Source organism: Acanthopagrus latus, chromosome 6 (genome assembly GCF_904848185.1).
Source record: "Acanthopagrus latus isolate v.2019 chromosome 6, fAcaLat1.1, whole genome shotgun sequence".
Classification (NCBI taxonomy): domain Eukaryota; kingdom Metazoa; phylum Chordata; class Actinopteri; order Spariformes; family Sparidae; genus Acanthopagrus; species Acanthopagrus latus.
The window spans coordinates 15,783,488-15,803,551 of record NC_051044.1 but is presented as its reverse complement, the minus strand read 5'-3'; the positions used below and the strand labels follow the sequence as shown (position 1 = coordinate 15,803,551).

The window sequence follows — 20,064 nt, the reverse complement described above, 5'->3', positions numbered from 1 at the left end:
ACTATGGTGCACACCGTGTTGCTGGCCTTTCTTTCTGTTCTTACTATGTTCTTGTATTCTGACTTCTGTGACACATCGAATACAAATTGTAAAAGTATACAAAAACCAGAAATCTCTGAAAGGAATTTTATTTTCACATTCTTCGGCACTATGAGAAGAGATGGCAGCTGATGAGAAATCGGATGGAGTGCACCATAGCCACATGACATTATAATGACAAACACACTGTAATCTTTATTCATAATTAACATTATATGCTACAGAACATACTAGTCATGATTCAACACTTTTTCAGTCACATTGAGTTTGGCTATTTCACTGCACCTCCTAAACCACTCAACACATTAACATTATGTCTCATGTAATCTCAACAAATAATGCTTCATTCAGTTTTCATTTCTACAACCTGAAAGAAATAGTTGAACATTTTGGGAAATGTGCTTTTTTTGCTTTCTTGCCATGAGTTAGAGAAGATAAGAAAACTGATACTACTCCCCTGCACATACACATTGTTTTTATACAAATATTTATGTATGGAATAAACAAAGGAGATATCACAAGTTGAATTGTAAGCTTGCAAAGTGTTTTGAGTCAGGCTACCTGTTAACGCCCAATTCTAGTGTTTCTGCCAAGATAAGATAACCATCTCTTTGCTGTAACTGTAAATTGTCTAATCTAATTTGGCCAAAAGCAAAATAATCCCATTTTCCAAAGTGTCAAAACATTCCTTGAAACATACATCAATTCAAAATACAGAATGCTGTAAAACAATCAGGAGTTGGCACTTGTTATTTGAACTTTTCTCTTTCAAACACAACTTCAAGTATGAAATACAACTTGAAGTGTGAAACCACTTATCACTAAAGCCCCTTTTAACATCTCCATCATCAATCTTAACACTTTTAACAGGCGGTAAAATATTTTTACAACAGGCCGCCCCTCATAAACCACAATGAAAATGCTTCTCCAGGTTGAATATGAAAGGCACAGTGAGAAATTTATTTAAATGGACTTCAAGATACGCGTTCATGTTTGTACAGTAAACACAGAGCACAGCCCTTTTGTTAAACAACCCATACAATAAATTCATTATAAGGGAACTTAATGACAGGTGTTATCTCGACTTGTAGCTCCTTGCCCTGCAGATTATATCAGCAGAATGAAGCATACCAACGAGCGGCGCTCAATGATTTCACAGACACCTGGGTGAATAACGCCCGGAGCATAAACACTTGGCTTTATGAAAATGAAATGCTTGAGATAGCATCAACCAATTATGGTGAGTTATGAGATGAGAGCTGCACTTCTTTTACAATGAGATCACGTGTTTTTGTGCATAACTATTTGAAAACTATACCTTAAAATACCAATAAATTTTAATTATGATCTGTAAACACAGGAGTATGTGGTAATAATGCTGTAGTCACTTGTACTTGTTTGGGTGGTGGCGAGGTTACTGCCTTACAACAAAGATAGTTTACACATTTAGACATGGATATTTTTTTAAATGACCATAAAACCACATGTAACAATATTCTGAGAAAGTAGATGAAATATTTTCTGATTCCAATATGAAACATCACCACTGGTTTGATAGGTTTAATACAATAAAATGTAATTGAAGTACGAACAATGGTTGCCGACTGTATGACACTGTTAATGAGAGTTCTTCTTTCTTTTTGTTTTGTTTTTTTCATGGCTAAAATTGAACTATAAAGACTGAAAAATAACATTGTACCTGAAATAAATAGACGGCTGATTTACAGGAGAACAGGTGGAATAGGTAAAGCCCACAGCATAGACTACTATTTAGATTTCAAACTTCACACACTGGTCTGATTCAGATCAACAAAACAATAATTCACCTGTTATTGCAAAAATGTAAAAATCCATCTAATGTAGCATGACAATATCTGCAAATAATAATAATTAAAAAATGGTTGGCCTTTTTAAAGAGGAGAATTCACTTTTTAATGAAAGTCTGATGGTCAAATAAAAATACAAACACCCAACTCTTGATTTGGGGCTATTTAAAGAGGTCATATTACGCTTATTTTCAGCTTCATACTTTTCTTTAGGGGTCTTATTAGAATGGGTTTACAAATCTCAATTTTCAAATATAGTCTACTGCTGCAGTGCCCCTTTTCACACTGTCTTGAAAGCTATTGTCTTAGCTACAGAGTGAGACATCTGCCTCTATCAAATTTTTGATGAGAGTTGCACATTCGCATTACAAAACAGAATTTCGGAAGCAGAGCATGGTAGTGTGATCAAAAATTATGTCTGCTGACAGATTGGAGTGTATGTATTTCACAATAAATATATATCACGTAATGCCTGTTACATAGTGATGCACATATGTTACAGAAGTAAAGGCTTGACTTCAAAACAGGCAGTGCAGGAGCAGTGTTTTCTGTGGGAGAGAGTAACTCCCTTTGGAGTGGACTTTGGGCATTTTTCATTTGCAGACCCTAAATATGCACAAAAATGCTTCATAACACAATAAAGGAAAGGCAAAAACTAAAAAAGCACAATATGACCACTTTAAGGCTTTTGTGTTGACAGTGATGAAAATATTAATTGCTTGCTGTTCTACAAACCAGTAAATAAATGTCATAAAATGCAGATATATTTTTTCATCAAATATATAAAAAACGACCTGTCCAGGGTGTCCCCTGCCTTCGCCCTAAGTCAGCTGGGATAGTCTCCAGCCCCCCCGCGACCCTGCAGAGGATTAAGCGGCGTACATATAATGTGTACAGATGATGGATGGATGGATGGATATATAAAAAATATTTTTGGATTATTCTTTAAGCAAAAATACCAAATGTCTTCTTTGTGGGTACTTTTACTACTTACTTTTTTTTTTTTTAAATAACTGAATTTTGGATTCCGAACCAAGTTGCAAAATGAAAAATGTGTTTTTATCTTATCTAAAAATAACTGATTAGTCATAAAATATGTGAATAAGAGAAACATCTACTTATTTGAGGAACAGCCTTTAACAGTTTAACATAAATTTAAAAGGTTCGATCAAATTTCCAGTTGAAAACACCCCAAAAATGTACTGATATTGTAAACAAAATGTGAAGTATTTATGAATTTGATGTATGTATTTATGTTTTTCTGCAAAGACTGTCAGCATGCTAACCAGCTAGCCCCAGCCTGTCAGAGGCCAAAGCTGCTGAGCTAGCTAACACCAACACTCCCCCACTGCTCTGAGCTCCTAGACCAGACTGCTAGCTGCACAGCTAACTAAGCTAACTAGCTAATGGCAGCTACTCTTAGCAACAATTAGCAGTTACTCAGGTGATACACAGCCCTCTATTGGTTTGGAGTATGAATTCAGGTCGACAATTCTTACATATTGCACCTTCAAAAAACCTTGTGAAGGGCATTTTCCATGATTTCTACTAAAAGACTGACTAATCCAAATCTAAAAAAAATTCTCACTCACTAATGAATGAATGAATACAACTAAATATTGTAAGCTAATATTATAGAGCCCTGAATTTTTTTTTAAAAATGGATTTCCATCTGTGTTGTTGTCTGGGCAGGTCGCAGGTGTAGAACGGTGATCTGAGCACCAATCACAAACCTGAAGCTGTTATTCATTTATTTTGGCATGTATCAATATGAAGAAATCATCTCTTTTTTGCACCTTACACAAAAGCCAAACAAACCCTCTCCACCAGAAATTGAGAATTTGTAGTTGTGTCTCAAATTTATCTCCTCAATGTTCTGTTTTAAGAAAGAAAATAATGCCACAATACAACTGCATTTAAAAATCTAGGAAATTCGGCCTTCCCCCATCAGCTGAAAATATTAACTTGATATGAGCATTCAACAAAGAGATGAGAGCATTAGTGGGCCTGTGCTTCCGCTAGCTCTCCTACCAGACAGCCAGTTGTTTAAGATAACAATCTTGACGAAACTAAATATTATTGGTTAAGTGACATGTTAGTGGCCAAAGATTCTCTTAAATAGTACCTTGTATTTCTACTGCTCAGAAATGATCTCAGAAGAGCACAACAATGCTACTTCTATTAGCAATTAACAATATGGTAAAAGATCTGACATCACATAGGTTCGCAAACACATATTGTTTTTGTTTTGAGTAGCGGAAGTTGACACGGGCTACTGTTAGTATGTACATGTAGCAGCATAAAACCACCCTAACTGTGATTATCAGACTACAAGATTACCGTTGTTATATCTCACTCCGAAATGGCTGTCGATATGGCTGAGGTGGAATGTGCAGATTTTGTCGTTTAAATTTCTACTTATCCTTAAAAAGTTGGATTCTGTTTTTTTTTTTTTTTTCCCGTCCGAGCCTCTCTGTCCTATAGTTTTCTACAAATCCTGATGGCACATTTGATCTTAATTCATCATACAGTTTGCAATTAAGTTTTGGCACTTAAAATATAAATACAGTCTTTCTCTCTTTCTTTCTTTCTTTTTTTTTTTTTTTTTTAAATATAATTAAGCACAGTTTTAACAGTTACACACCAGAGTCCAGTGACAATTTGAGGTGAAACTTTGGTCTCCATATTACCAACTGGATTACAAAAACGCTGGTCATCACATGGAAAACAAAAATAATTACAATTTTTTTTTTAAACGGAATGAATAAATAAATAACAAAATAAATAAATAAATATCTGACTGAGAAGGTTGAAAAATAGCCTCACAAAAATCTTCACTGCATGACTTTGCGACAAACTTGATTTCCTCTTGAACACAGATCATTCACACCTGATAACTAACAAATGATAGATTCAGCACATTTTTACGTGAGGTTATAGCTTAATGCCACTATTTGAGGTTGTTGATGTCTCCATCAAAACATGTAAATAAATTCTATCTACAACGCTGACTAAGAATTAAATATTTGGCCCCCTGCTTTTGGTGAAAGGACACAGTCGAACCTGTGGCTCCAGTGGAGTGGGAGTCGAGACAAAGAGCGCTTCAGTGGCCCAGGGTCAAAAGTGCAATGTGACAAGCATAAATCACGTGGACCTCCTGCAGGTCTGGGATGTTATGCAGGAGGTGTGATCAAAGATGATATGCTACTTTTTCATTTGCTGCATGTGGACAGGAGGGAGCCAAAAGCTCATTTTTAATCCATGTGTGCTACTTTTACCATCATTTAGTGTAGTTTCTCTAAGTTTCACCAACATTCCTGTTCATTCATTTTTTTTTGGACTGGATGACACCATTCCTCAAAATATGATAAAATACAATTCCATAGGATTGTGTGCAAAATGCTCTATAGGCATAAAATAACAAATAATGGTCTCTTCTACCAGCCACAATACTAGATTTAGATGCTTGTGATGAGGTATGAATATTGGCCAGTATCTTGGAACCATTAACCTTTATTCATGCCAACAACTACTCTACTTCTGTATCTAGAGTCCCATTTTTGACTCATGTACTGATTGTGTAAAAATACATATGGATGTAGAATAAGTAAATGATAGGAGCAATAGTATTTGTGAGTGAAGATGCGTCTATGAATTTAAGTTTGCTAATCCAGTATGGCAATGACTGCTTCCACTGAGGTCTCTGCTCTAAGTCTCTAAGCATAAAAAAATACATACTGTATATGCATTATTTTATGCTATGTGTGTGTATATATATATATATATATATATATATATATATATATATATATATATATATATATATATATATATATATATATATATATATATATATATATATATATATATATATCTCATCTCCAGCAAACATACTTAAAGTAGTAAAAACTGGCAATTTCTCCAGAGAGGTTCACACCTCATATCTAATAAATAACACAGAATAAAATGGCAAATTCTCCTCAGAGATTTCTCATTTCCTTTTATATGCACAGATAGGTTTCAGCAAGTTTCTAATTAGGTACCTGTACTGTATTATTCAGCCCGACAGTCGAATGGATGGATGACAGTGAAGGGTCCAGTGTGCTAAGATGAGGATAAGCCTTCATCTGTCTTCATCGCTCCTCTTCAGTTCAAACACTGTTTACAGAGGCAGGTCTGTGCTGTTGTGGCGAGTCTTTCTGGAAGTCCCATCATCCCTCGGGAGAGCTTTCTGCAGGTTGGACATGGCAGCGGTCTTCTTTAGGTCAATGACTGCGTAGCATTCACTGCGCCGGGGTGCCTGTGGGCCACATTTTTTGGGTGGTAGGCGCTGGTGCTGTGGCTGGGTTTGGGCACCCCCACTGCTGAGGGCTTGGCAGGGAGGTTCTCCCTCTAGGTCCACCTGGATGTAATTCAGCTGCCGCGATGGAGGCATGTGGCCGTGCTCACAGCCTCCGACCCCTGACCTTGATCGTCTGCCTAAATCAAAGCTAAATATTCGCCCCCCTCTGTCTGGCTGACATGGCCTTGGGTGTGGGGGGCAGGCATGTCGGAGCCGAGGCTGGACCTGCTCTGTGTTAACATAGTTCTGCAGGGCATCTCTGTGGATCCCCCGACCATCCTGGTGGTACCCGTTGGGTGTCCCAGGGCCCTCTGAGAACTCGTACTCATCGAAGTCTTCCTCTTCTTCCTCATACTCTTCCTCATCCTGCTCGTCATCTTCCTCTTCCTGTTCGTCATCCCGCTGCAGAGCGCTGTACTCCCACACCGGCGGCAGAGAGGGCAAGTTCTCGTAGTTAAGAAGAGCTGTCCGACGATGACCCCCGCCCATGCCCCTCTCGCAGCCGTAGCCCTGCGGGGGTAGGGATGATGGGCCGTGGGGATGAGGGTGCAGGAGGGAGTGGGTGTGACTGTCCCCAGTGCTGCTGCTGCTGCTCGAACCCACAGACTGTGACACACTGCTTGGACTCAGCCTTTGCTTCCGGCCGCTCCTCAGACCGTTGATGTTCTCGTAGGTGAGTTCGCCACTCTGGCAGCTGTCTGCGTGCTCGAGGCCCGGATGTCGGTGAGGATGGTGATGGAAATGGTGATAGGAGTGAGAGTTGCACAGATGCATGGAGGACTCGTCTCCCTCCGTCTCTGAACCTGTTGCACCCTCTACTGGCTGAAGGTTGTGGGGATTGTGCCCATGCCTCTCCCGCTCTCTCTCCCTCTCTCTCTCCAGCAGATGGCGCTGTGCCGGAGTGGGGCCCAGCATGAATTTGACCTCCTGTGAGGACGGCTGTAAGAACACCTGAGGTTCGTTATGCTCCTCTAGGGGACAGCACCGCAGGTTGGACTGCGGATTTCCTTGGCCCCCTACAGGCATGGCTCCCCGTGTTGTTTCAGGGAAAGTGCTGGGCCGCACCTCGGGCAGGGAGTGCACACAGTGACGCATAGAGAGATCCCCCTCCATACTAACAGTATTTACATATGTGTGGGTCTGTCAGGAAAGATATAGACAGGGTCAAATTCAGAACTGGCACAAATACAAAAGCACAGATATTATAATGAGTTGCACGGGTACATCTTACTTGGTCTTCCAAACCCATGAGGCTATGTCCATGATCATCAGCAAGAGAGGGTTGGGAGGAATCACCTCTGATTGGATAACCGGGATATCCATTGGGAAAAGCCTGGACAGGGAATGCTGGAGCTGCAAACATATTCATATGACATTATCAAAACAAAATAGATGAATGGATGAATGTGTTATCAAGAGAAGCTCTGTGATAAAGAGAGCTCAACATGTGAAAAAACGCAATACTCTGAGAAAATGAAGTGTTGCGAACAGTATCAAGCAGTATCAACATGAAACTATATATTTTCTTAGATTTCTGACATCATTATATCATTATGGCATAAGTGTTGTCTTTTCCTGATAATTTTCCTGATAACTTCTTTACCTGTTTGGCCGCAGAAGAAAATTACATTTTAAGTTTAGCCTAAATTACCAGTTAGTCTGAGATGTCGCCATTTCGTAAATATCAAAGACACTAACAATGCAACACAGTCCAGCAGAATAAAACAGAGCAGAATAGTGTTTTACTATACATCTATTACAGTTACGGCTGAAAATGACCACACAGACAAACAAGTTTGCAACAAACAAGCAAATCAACAACCAGGTGTTCATCTAGACATGACTTTAGTTGTTAGTGCAACCTCATGGTGATTGATCTATATTGTTAAAACATGCTTGGTGAGGTATTTGGTCCAAAATATTGTAAGGTAAAGTGATATTTCAGACATCACCTTTGATGCCTTTAGACTAAACGGTCTTCCTTACAGAATTAATTAGGTGTAGATCTCGTCAGTATATCTCAGTGCAACCTGAGGGGTTTGATTGTGAATGGCCATTGAAACTAATCATTTCAGAACCAATATAAATATCCCAGACAAATTTAGATTTCCATCCTGTTCCTGTACACTTCTGTAATTTGCTTCTCACTTCAGTGAAGCACTTTGCATAAAGACCTCCTGAAACAAGAACATGATGAGATAGAGATAGATAAAAAGAGATACATCCACACCAAAGCAACTGTTTTAAGATTGGGAGCAGTACCACAACGACAACCACCTTCATCCAAAGCAACAGAAACAACCCAGCGTACTGAAATTGGCTGGTAATTTCAGTTACATTCTGCTTGAGATAAACTGCTGTATCGTAGGCCGCTGGACGTTTCAGTTTCTTGAAGACATTTCAACTTTCCTATAAGAGGCTTCCTCAGTTCTAAATAACTGAGACAAGATCCATTCCCAGTCCAGTTGCCTACAATACAGCACATAGATTTACCACTACCTGGATGACTGAGATCCTTCATACAACATACAAAAACTGGTTTAGCCAAATGGTGAATGTTTAATATCAAGGTAAAATATCACCAGTCTAATCAAAAGACTATTCAATCACTCACCATATATGTCACAAAAATGGCTAAAGAGTACCGTATGTCATTTGACTCTTTCAAATGGATAGATACTGCAGACGGTTCCACCAGCAGGGGGCACTGCTGGTTTTCTAAGCCTTAATTTGAGGAACAACTCTCTTACAACATCCTAGTGTTTTTTGTTTATAATCATATTAACCTGGTCCCATTACATTTTAGGGACAGTATTACAACACAGCCATTATTGCAGCATTATATTGATATGTTATGAAATATAACAACCACTTTAATGAGCAAAATGACATGATTAATACTTAAAATTCATGCTTTTTCTTTCAAATAGTCATATTGGGGTTCACTGTCCTACCTGACCCAGTTCAGCTTACTCTGCATTCAAACAAGTGAGCTATGACACACATTATCTCAATTCAAGAATTCTGTCACAATACAATCTTTATGAGTGCACTTAAAACACAATGGTAAGTTTTCAGCTTGCTCTTATTGACCATATAAACTGGAGGTCCATGGCTGCAGGCTGTCTAAAGCTCCACTTGGTGTTATTTGAATACCTTTGTACCTGTGACTCACTGGAGTTAATTTAACCTGCATCTAATAATACCTTACAAATTCTGCTAATTTTACTGTGGTATTGCTGCATCCAAGTTCTACAATTAGTCTTAAGTGTATAATTAGCAGGACTCCTACTGTGAGTGTGAGCCTGTGGAGTTGTGACTCACTGTTGGGAGTCTGTGGCGTGCGAGACATCTCCATCTCTGGTGTGTGACCACTGCGACTCATCATCATCGACTCCTCCACCACGTTGATGCTGTTACATTGCATCAGCTCCTGAAGCAGATTGAAGATTTCTTCTGCCCGAGAGCACTTGAATGCAAAGATTCCTGAGTAAACAAGTGAAATAACGACATTGTGAGGCTACCCGCAGATAACACATTGAAAACACAAGGAACTCCATGGCTAATACGTGGGTGATGGGCTTTAGGTTTACAGTGTTGTAACCTATTTTGCCCTTTTACCACCCAAAAAGGTTCTTCTTGCTAAAGTTTTACCTCTGCCAAGGAGGTTATGTTTTCACCTGTGTCCATTTGCTTGTTGGTTTGTCAGGAAGGAAGACGGGCATCGCCACAGAATACATCCCATTATCTTTTGGTGTAGATGCAGGAAGTTTTTCTTAATACTACAAGAATCGACATTTTTCATTAATTACATTGAGAATAATGAATGTATCTTGTTGAAGAGTCTATTCTGGACCAAGACCCATCCTCCGCCCAAGTTTCCTGGAAGTCTGTTTAGTAGTTTGTGCGTAATCCTGCAGAAAAACCAACCAATATGAAAAAGGACAACGGTGAAAACCTAACCAAACAAACTTGGCGTCAAACTTGGTCAGGAATGTTTTCCGTTGTACCTACTGCACAGAAGGAAACAAAATATGAAACAGAGCTTCTCCAAACTGGTCCACCAGGCCTATTCTTGTAGTTTCGTGCTAGCCACAGCCTGCAGCGTTCACACCACAGCTCTCACTTAGGTTGCGTTGCAATAGTTTGTAAGTGTGACACTCCAGAACAGGAAATCAAGCTTGTGTAGCTTGAAGCATCTGTGTTGCGTTCGATTACATGCATATATGGAATTCAGGCATCACTCATTCTATCATTTACACCTGTGGTTTTCCAACTGTGACGTGACAAAATGTCTTCAGTGAAGTTAGTTTCAAAGTAAAAGTAAAAATACACCCATGTTTAAAACAGTATATCAAAAAAAATAAGTTGTAAATGGTAGCTGGTTATATGTATTGAATGTATAACATGGTCATCATGAGTCTCTAGATGTGTCGCTGAAGCAGAGAAGATGTTGCTCACCCTGCCCCGTCTGACAGCGACGACCGCTCTCAAAAGAGAACAGGTTGGAGTCATAGCCGTAGCGTCGCAGGCAGAGATATGGCCATCGGATGGCGTCCCTCTTACGTGTGTGAAGAATGAGCTCGGTCTGGGTGAGCTCCATGATCCCAGAGCCCAGTTCGTTGCCCTCATCATCCACATTGGTGACCTAGGACAAGGAGACAGATCGTAACATGAAGATTCTTTAAATAAACTGTAAAATACACAATTATTGAATCCTAACGACACATGAATACAAACAGTGCAAGTGGTGGTGACAAACAGGTGGTAGTCAGACAAAAAAAATCTTGTCAAATTCAAAGTTATTTTACTATTATGGACCTTAAATTTGGTGAGATGGTTGTCTCGGATGGGGTCTCTGTACAGACAGCTCCAACAGCTCCCCATAGCTTCAGCAGGACAGCTGAAACCTGTCAAAGAAACGAACTCCATCAGCCTTGACCACTAACAATATCAGCAATGTCATACCCATTTCTGACAAAATAACAGTGAACGACCAAGACAAACTTCTTACTCAGTCCAGGCCATCAGTGTGAAGGGATTTACGTCTCAATCCCAGGATCTTCTGCTGGGCATCGTCGTCACAAGCCAGCTTGATTGTTCGACTGCCATCTTCAAGAGAAGCATGGTGCTCCCCCCCCTGAAACCACGAACAACATCAGGTTTAGACAGAAACACTTGTGTGTCAAATACCATATATAAATTGAGCTTGCTCTAGCAGAAACACATATGGATTCAGGGAATCCTGCTGGCCTAGACATGCTGAACCTGTTGCATGTCATCAGTCTTTTTCCTTCCATCACCTCTCAACTATTTACTTCAAATCAACTACATGTTAAGAACATTTTAAAATCATTGTTATCAAACATTTAACATTATAACGATTTAGCGACAAAGATACAGTGAATGTTGCATTTTTTTTTTTAGCTTTTCCTTGTCTGTCAACACAATGAAATTTTTCCTGTGTGTAACTAATTGACGAAGTCAATTTGTTTATTCCCTGATGCACAGATTCAACACACCAAATCATTATCAGCATCGGTAATTTCATCACTTATTGTGTATCAGCCATGACATAACCAATCCATATTCAATCAAATTTCTTTAATAATTTTGTTCACTATTCACAGGGGGACACCGACTAAGTCTTAGTCCCACAACAACCCCCGTGCCCTTCACTCACTCACAGGTACTAGCCACCAACAGCAAACACGCCTGATTTTTCGTATCAAGATTCATGGGCTTATCTCCTGAGAAATCAGCCGACATAAAAAAGAAAGTTAAGAAAAATGTCTGGATTCCTGGAATTAATGGGGTCTACTCTAGCACATAATCCATCCTCCGTCAAAGCTTCATGGAAATCTGTTCAGCAGGTTTGGTGTAATTCTGCAGACAAACAAACCGACCAACAAACAAATCCTTGGCGGAGGTAAATAACAATCTATTGCCACAGAGAAAAAGTTGCTAGTGTGTGGACACTATTTTGTCCCACATCTCCCATCTCCATCCACAATACTGAAAATGCAAAAATAATAACAGAATAACATACTTCTATGGTGAGTTTCCTGTAAAGGTTATGACTGGAAATCACAAACTAAACGTCAATATAGGCCAGATGTGGCATCTCCTAATCAGGACTGGGGGAAAAAAAATAACGCTGAACAAACACACACAACAATCTTACACATCTGTGATCTCAGTTCGTACTCAACACAAAACAGGCTGAACGTGCCTCCTGGTTTCTCACATCTGCACCAGTGATCGCCCTGTGATTTGTGCTCCTTGTCACCCTCACACAGCCTCCAAACACATTTCACATCAACACCGCCGCATTATGTGCGCTCTAACCTGGGCCTCCACATCTGACTGGAGATGCCAGGCTGGACTCTCTCACTCACACACACACACACTCCAACACAGACACACACTCACTCACCCTCTCAATCTCGCTCTCTCACGCACACACACACACACACACACACACACACACACACACACACACACACACACACACACACACAATTACAGCTACCTTGAGTCTTAATAAGCGAGCAGGCTAAAGAGGTCGGCTACGTTACACTCTTCTCACACAGCTTGTTATTGAATGGGCCGCTACATCTGGGCTATGTGAGCAGAAAACCCACAGCCTTTTCTCTCCCCCCCCCACACACACACATTTTTTTTTTTTTTTTTTGCTCAATTAGCCAAGCCGACGCAGAGCCCCAAAAACAAGCCGACAGCGAGGCTTCATCTGCCCCATCTATGTGCAGCAGAGACCTCGGCACAGCCATGCTACCACGAAAACCAGCACACTGACACTAAAATGCACAACGACACGGTTCAATGAGCGTTTGTTCTCATTGGTGTGCGGATACAATAGCGTGAGCACATACAGCAGTCAACGGGTAAGTGGAGAACGACAGCGATGGTTTGCTACTCACATGTCTGGCACGGATTTTTTTTTTCTTATATTAGCCCTAATGCGAAATGAGCACTGAGACTGCAATTAGTTTTCGGCGGCGGCTGCTGCTGCTGCTGCTGGTAGCGGGATGTGGCACTTGCACGGCAGAGACGCGGGTGAAAGATGCAGTGGGAGCAGTAAAAATGTTGTTATTTTTTCCTCCTATTACGCCCCCCTACTGCAGCACGGGCCTCTGGCTGTATGACATTTCCCAAGCAGCTGGGGTGAGAGTTCACCGCCAGACAACGAGGCTGAAAGGAGCGACAAGAAGGTAAGAAACGCTGGAGGACCCGAGAAGGAAGGTGTGTCTGCCTGCCTGACGGACGGACGGACCGGGAGGAGGGGCAAAATCCCACCGAGCTGAGAGAAAAGAGCATCTCTACCGTCATTTCACTGAGAACATTACCCTTAAAGTTTTTATTTGAGTATTTTTTCAGCAACACGTGATGATGACTTTGTTCCTAACACGTTCCCTCCCAGAAGTCCCTGTTCTTTCAAAAGACGTGTTTTGCTTTTTATCATTATTCCCTTAAGGTTACATTTCTTGGACGTTTGATGCTGTTTTTACGTTAATCTGTTAAAGAGGGGACATGCACTGATTTACTTTATAGTTGGGATTCGGATGAGAAATACTGATACCACTTTAATTCAGTAAATATGTAACAACCCGTCGGCAGGTAGTTAGCTTAGCTTAGCATAAAGACTGGAAACGGGGGAAATAACTAGCCCAGCTCTGTCCAAAGGTAAAAAAAAACAAAAAAAAAAAAACAAACAAAAAAAATCCACCTCCCAGCAATCCGAAAGCTCACTAACTCTTTATATTTAGTATTTTGTAAAAAAAACAAAAAAAAAACAACAAAACCAAAACAAATCCTTGATGATCCTTTTTTTGTTTTAGTTCCAGGACCTCAAAACCATGACATACAACACAATAGGAAGAGGCACACTTTTACAACAAGCCCGAAAAACCTGCAACCCGCGACTACTGATACTTATAAGCGACTTTTCAGAAAAACAAGCCCAAAGTCGTTGATAATAACTGTGCAACCAGCAGAGGAAGTTAATGTAGGCTCAGTTTTAGGCTGTGTCCACAAAAACACCCTCATTTACTACTTGCTATATTATAGGTACTCCATAAATTACTCAGTATTGAGCAGTTAATTGAAATTTGGGACACTCAATAATAGTCATCATAATTCTGTTCAGTCTCTGACAGCAAGTCATATCAATTTGTGCATCTATTTTTTTGACTTTTTGAGGTCACGATATAGAGGGATGAGTTATCGCACTTAAAATCCGGACATAGTAAATGTAGTGCACTGTCTGACAAAAGGATTTTGAAGACAGTGATAGTCTTGGTGCTAATAGATAATTTACAAAATGTCATTTTTTTCCCTTTGAAGGGACAGTTCATCCAGAACATATTTTTCCACTCACCTGCAGTGCTATTGATCCATCTAGATGGCTTTGTTGTGAGTTGCTGAGTTTAGAGGTATCCCATGTAGAGCTGTCTGCTTTCTCTCAAATATAATGGCACTAGATGGCACTCAGCTTGTGGTGCTCAAAGTGCCCCCCAAAAATCGTTTTTCCACAAATCATGCACTGGTTACGCAAAGTAATCCATAGACTATCTGTGCTTTGTCATGTCTGAAATATCTTTCCTTATCACTGTACAGAACATGCATTTACTGTACGGTAGTACAGGAGGCTAGCTATCCAAGCCAAGCTAGCCAATTTTTAAACTCAGCTGAGGAGAACACCATTAACATTTAAATACCGCATTGACACAAGTACAAACCTTGCATCTATTAGTAGATGTACATATCCTTCCTTGATATGCTGTAGTTTGGTAGAACAAAAGTAGTTCCTTCATAAAACTGCTCTCAACAAGGTCTGTGGATTATCATGAAACAAACCTATTAAACCTCCAAACAACTCATAAATCTTGAGGGTCCCACCTTTAAAGACTTAATAACCCCTAAAAATGTTGTTTCTGATGTCCTCAAGTGAAATCACTGTAGGTGCACCTCTGTCCACTCCTAGAGGTTTTTAAATTTGTTTTAACTGTGCTGTCTAGTTGAAAGAATGATGGATTATAAAGTTTTAAAGCAGATAAGCTGTTGTTTACTACATACAGAGAGGTAACTGCAGCTGTTAGCTGTTATTTATCTGTTTTAGCTGTTTCTGTATGAAAAATAAATAAAAGTACTATAAACTCAGTAATGGCCACCACATTATTCACTTCTACAAACTGATGCCTCTTTAACATCAGCTTAAGTTTATAGGATCAAATTTAAGAAATTGTGTTTAAAACTTTCAAAATTAACAAAAATGATCAGAAATATCTGTTAAAGTTATCACGCTAACCAGCTAAGCCCTAGATGACAGTCCGATGGTAAACAACAACACCCTCAGTGCTCTTCCCTGCTGGAAAAACCAGCATAGATCAGCACCAAAACACAACATATGCTAGTCTTGGTGGTGACCACTCACTAGCAAAACCAGCATAATGTTGTGTTTTGGTGCTGGTCCATGCAGCTTTTTCCAGCAGTCAGCTAACATTAATAGGATCACTTGCTAGCTTGCACTGTTCACTTAACTTACTTGCTAACAGAAGCTACAGTTAGCAGTAGTTAGCAGCTATGTCTGGAGTTGTTTTTGAATTTAGCGGGTTGCCAATTCTTACATACAGCTCCTTTAAATCAATTTCATTCACGCTTTAATGTAACCCACATATTGACATGTGTATGCACCCTCTGTAACTGAGCCACAAAACCAGGAGAGGTCCCATCATGTCACTCGGCATCTGAATATTTGGACATTCATGGCAAGTCTTAATGTAACTAATGTTTTTGGTTTTTTTTTTTTTTTCAGATTTAAGTTAAGTCAGAAGCTCGAATATTATAGAAGCCGGTTATAAAAAGATAATGTTAACATGTTTTTAGCGGAAGTGGAACCCGCTACGAAAGGGGTGGGGAACTATCTTGATGGCGCGTGTAATCTTTGCTGTCGCTTATCCAGTCACGTATCCAGCTGTGTGTGTTTTGTAAGCCATAAGGAAATGTGTAATTTCTGACCAAGCAGGAGGTTTGGTTACGACAGCGAGTGCATGTTGTGACCTTTGGACATCAGTAGCATTGTAAAACATATTTATTGAGCTACCGAAATACTCCGCTGACCGTCCGTCCCCTCTTGACTTTGTCTTGGCGACCAATCGTCGCTAACCACGCCTCGACGTCACAGCGTTTGTTAGTGCAGGGAGCGTCTGAGGAATGTGTTACTGGCCACGCCGATAAGACAGTCCTGCCCGCTCCATACGCTTATATCACAATACAGCAGCATGTCCGAGGACTCCACTGTAGGTGTGTAGTCCGAGAGAGCGACTCACATACTGTACACTACTGTGCTGAAGAGCTGACAACTGAGTGACGGGTGAGTTAAGTATCGTGTTACAGCTTTGACCTCACGTTACCTCCGTGCAATATTATGGCAGTGAAATTCGCTTCGGAGGTAAATTTGCGCCACTGAAACTTTGATTCAGCAAGGCTTTATCAGTCCTACAACAACTGCGCAACAATCCATGTTTTTCCACCTGACAGCATGATTTGCTAACGTTGAGACGTTATGAAATAAACCGCCAGTCGCGTGACTTTAGGTTTGCATAACAACCACACATGTTAGCATTTTCATTTTTAATTTTGTGTTATTTATGTATTTTGACTACGTTTTTGAGTACATTTTCATACATTTGGTAGCCTGTAGCTATTTTTTTTTTTAAATAAATATTTTCAGGACAGCATGAAAATCAACTTCTACAAGCAAGAAACTTCTTGTACTTCGTTTAATCTACTTCCGGTCACTTAAACTTGAAATATCATTACGGTAATGATATGGGACAGAAACTAGAGTAGTTAACCCTTTAACTGTCCTAAATAGCGTATTTTTATTTTGTATATCACCTGAACTTAGCCAAGGAACGTAAAAGAGAAGGAAGGGTCATTACATCATCAATAATGCTTTGGAGCCAGACTGCAGGTACCTGCTGTATTGCAGTCTATGGGAGATACATGGAGAAACACACCAAAACCCAACATATATATCACATATGACTTCTGATGAGGAAATGCCTCCAGAAAATTAAAGACTGCACCTCAGAGAGTAGGTTAACCCCTGATTTATTTATTGACATGTTATTCCTTTACTCAAATGTGTGCAGGAAAGGTTCCTGTTCACAGTGCAAGTGCAGACTCATTTCATCAGTTGGACCCTTCTTGTTTGATCAGAATAGTTTCAGCCATCACAATCATTTGGGGGTTAACATCAGTGGCTAACCTACTCTCTGAAGTGTGGGCTTTCATTTTCTGAAGGCATTTCCTCACTTAACTCCAGTACAACTGTCACCAGTCTGGCCCCAAAGGAAGATTCAGTAATGTATTGACCCTTCCTCCATTTTTAAGTGCCATTGAGATCAAGATGTCTTTTACAAGACAAACCTGGGCAAACTTAAATACTGCATCTCCCTCAGATAGTAGCCTGACCAATACTGAAATGAAAAGACTGATATTTTAAAATGTTTAAATCAGCTGTCATCAATATTTTCACAATAGCAATGGATGACAGATCTTCTATGTGAATAGGAGTCACTAGTATTGAGCACAGGGTTTCAAAGCCAGTTTACTTTGGTGGCCACTAGATGCATATTGGCCCAAAAATACTTTCCCCGTAAGCTTACAGTGTGAAACAAAAAAATTCTGTAAAAAGTGTTTCTGAGTGTCCCAACCTCTCAGAATTTGAGCCATTTAGTCAATTACATTTGGAAAGTCTTGAATAGTTGCATCATTAAATTATTTAATTCCCATCCAAGTCAGCAAAGGGCTTAACCAGAAGTTAGTCTCTCGACCAGCAGAAGTCTTTAATGCACATGCTTTATGGGCCACACAATGTGGAAGGTTTGCTGGTCTGTCTGGGTCATTTTACACCCAGGAAATCAAACTTTTTTGGCTTCTTCAGTGGGGCTTCACTTCTGTTGTTGTCAAGATTTACCTTATTAAATCAATGCTGCCAATGTTTTAGTTTGCAACACATCATGGAGTTACAAAAGAATGAAAACAATAGATGGGCCACTGACAAAGTACAGTCATCATTATTGTATATTCATGTATAAAAAAGAGCCGTAGCATTTTCGTATATCAGCGGGCTAATTTGCCAAATCATCGCAAGCTCAAAAAACCTTTCACATCCTTGAAAAGCAGTTTCTCTGACTAAACCTTTTGGGTAGTTTTGGTCAAAGCAACCAGCTGTTCTCAGTGAAAAAGCTTTAAATACCTGCCCAGCACTAGGATAGTAAGAGTATGAATCTGACTAGATGATTTTCCATGTGTTTGAAAAATCAGTGCTGCTGACACCTTTTAATCATTCCTGAAAAAGGTTTTTTTCTGAGGTTTGATACCCAGCCCTACCAAACATTTTTAACAGCTAAGATGTGTTGTACTATCTCAGAATATGTGGCTGCCATTGGTTGGAATGACTGCCCTGCCACACATTGGCGGGCTCTATGGCGGTTACATCACACGCAAAGAGGTGAAGACTTGGTACCCAACCCTGCAGAAACCATCATGGCGCCCACCAAATGCAGCATTCCCCATAGTGTGGACCTGTCTATATACAGGCATGGGGTAAGCATCATCTTGACTGGGTTCTGTAGCCCGTTGTTCTCTGTGATGCAACTTCCTTCTCTAAATGAAATTGTTTTTAAAATGTTGTTCTGCAGGTATGGCTCCTACCTGGTGTGGAAAGAGCTGGGGGGTTTTACTGAGGATGCACTGGTTCCACTGGGACTTTATGGGCTGCAGCTAGCTCTGAACTGGGCCTGGACTCCGATTTTCTTTGGCGCACACAAGCTGAAATGGGTTAGTTAACCACGCAAATGTAATTATTACACTTAAATGGGAAATCAGATAGGACTATTATGAGGGATATAGCAAGTGTGACAGCTTGGTGTTTATTTAACACCTTCTCTCTGTCCATTCCAGGCCCTCATTGAGATCATGATGCTCACTGGGACTGTCGGAGCCACCATGGTGTCTTGGTATTCCGTCAGCCGCACCGCCACTCTCCTGATGGCACCCTACCTGTGCTGGCTGTGCCTTGCCACCTCACTCAACTACTGCATATGGAGAGACAACCCAGAGAAAAAGGAAGAGTAGGAGACAGTTCTGTATGCTTTTAAACCAACTGCTTACATTTGGAATCCTCTGGATGTCTTAATATTGAATATTGAATCAGCTTATCAAAGAACAGTCAGTATCTTCGAATATTGCAGATTAATGTGGAAATATGTTTTTAAAAAGTCATGAAGTAATTGAGATGTAGTCTTTTTATATTTTGTAGAGCAGACTTGTTAGTTTACAGTCATGTGCAGCACCTGAGATGGCAGCTTATTACTCTAGAGCAGATGTGTCAGTCTGATCATAGCTTGGATGTTCAGCCTGTAGACTAACCTGCCTCTGATCTGAACAAACAGATCCCTAATTTTAAAAAAGTGCATTCATTAATTTAAAGCTCTTAAATTACCAGGAAAGCATTGAGTTCATGTGTAATTAAAATGAAGTGCAACACTGCAATTAATTGCCTTTTGTATACAAAGAAATGTTCCATGTGTGCTATAAATCAATTAAAATAAAGATTTCTATCCAGTTTATCATGTTAGTAAGTATTCATTTAGTCACAGTATACCTTGCATAAAAATTATTCCAGTATGTTATGTGTAATGCGGTAACCACATTGAACACTGGAATTGCATTTGTTGTCAATATGTGCAAATGCTCAGATGTATCAGAATTGATATTGCTTGATAGAAAGTTAAAGTAGTGCATTCCAGAATTTGTATAATATAG

The 20,064-nt window shown here is 40.0% G+C and overlaps 2 protein-coding genes across 4 annotated transcripts; one reads left to right on the top strand and one right to left on the bottom strand.

Annotated features, from left to right (window-relative positions):
• Positions 1–5,745: 5,745 nt before the first annotated feature.
• Positions 5,746–13,409, bottom strand: frs3 (fibroblast growth factor receptor substrate 3). Of its 2 annotated transcripts, XM_037102128.1 has the most exons (7): positions 13,149–13,409; positions 11,222–11,347; positions 11,029–11,117; positions 10,669–10,855; positions 9,532–9,693; positions 7,439–7,560; positions 5,746–7,347 (listed from the first exon to the last, which is right to left on the bottom strand). In XM_037102128.1, the coding sequence occupies exons 3-7, from the start codon at positions 11,092–11,094 to the stop codon at positions 6,028–6,030; spliced, it is 1,857 nt and encodes a 618-aa protein (XP_036958023.1). In that variant the 5' UTR covers positions 11,095–11,117; positions 11,222–11,347; positions 13,149–13,409; the 3' UTR covers positions 5,746–6,027. The 2 variants fall into 2 exon arrangements, with proteins under 2 accessions (XP_036958023.1, XP_036958025.1); XM_037102130.1 differs by lacking the exons at positions 10,669–10,855; positions 11,029–11,117; positions 11,222–11,347; positions 13,149–13,409 and adding an exon at positions 9,888–9,983.
• On the top strand, positions 13,066–19,868 carry tspo (translocator protein). 2 transcript variants are annotated; one of them, XM_037102132.1, is made up of 5 exons: positions 13,066–13,112; positions 13,353–13,439; positions 18,668–18,843; positions 18,939–19,077; positions 19,201–19,868. In XM_037102132.1, the coding sequence occupies exons 3-5, from the start codon at positions 18,671–18,673 to the stop codon at positions 19,372–19,374; spliced, it is 486 nt and encodes a 161-aa protein (XP_036958027.1). In that variant the 5' UTR covers positions 13,066–13,112; positions 13,353–13,439; positions 18,668–18,670; the 3' UTR covers positions 19,375–19,868. The 2 variants fall into 2 exon arrangements, with proteins under 2 accessions (XP_036958027.1, XP_036958026.1); XM_037102131.1 differs by lacking the exons at positions 13,066–13,112; positions 13,353–13,439 and adding an exon at positions 16,177–16,600.
• The last annotated feature ends 196 nt before the right edge of the window (positions 19,869–20,064 follow it).

Bases quoted from the DNA above. Each gene is read 5' to 3' on its own strand.
- frs3 (XM_037102128.1), bottom strand. From the start codon at position 11,094: ATGGGGAGCTGTTGGAGCTGTCTGTACAGAGACCCCATCCGAGACAAC. The intron at 10,856-11,028 runs GTCCATAATAGT...TCCTTGTCCTAG, and splicing joins ACCATCTCACCAAATTTAAG to GTCACCAATGTGGATGATGA. The intron at 7,348-7,438 runs GTAAGATGTACC...CTTTCCTGACAG, and splicing joins TCATGGGTTTGGAAGACCAA to ACCCACACATATGTAAATAC.
- tspo (XM_037102132.1), top strand. From the start codon at position 18,671: ATGTGGCTGCCATTGGTTGGAATGACTGCCCTGCCACACATTGGCGGG. The intron at 18,844-18,938 runs GTAAGCATCATC...GTTGTTCTGCAG, and splicing joins TGTCTATATACAGGCATGGG to GTATGGCTCCTACCTGGTGT. The intron at 19,078-19,200 runs GTTAGTTAACCA...TGTCCATTCCAG, and splicing joins GCGCACACAAGCTGAAATGG to GCCCTCATTGAGATCATGAT.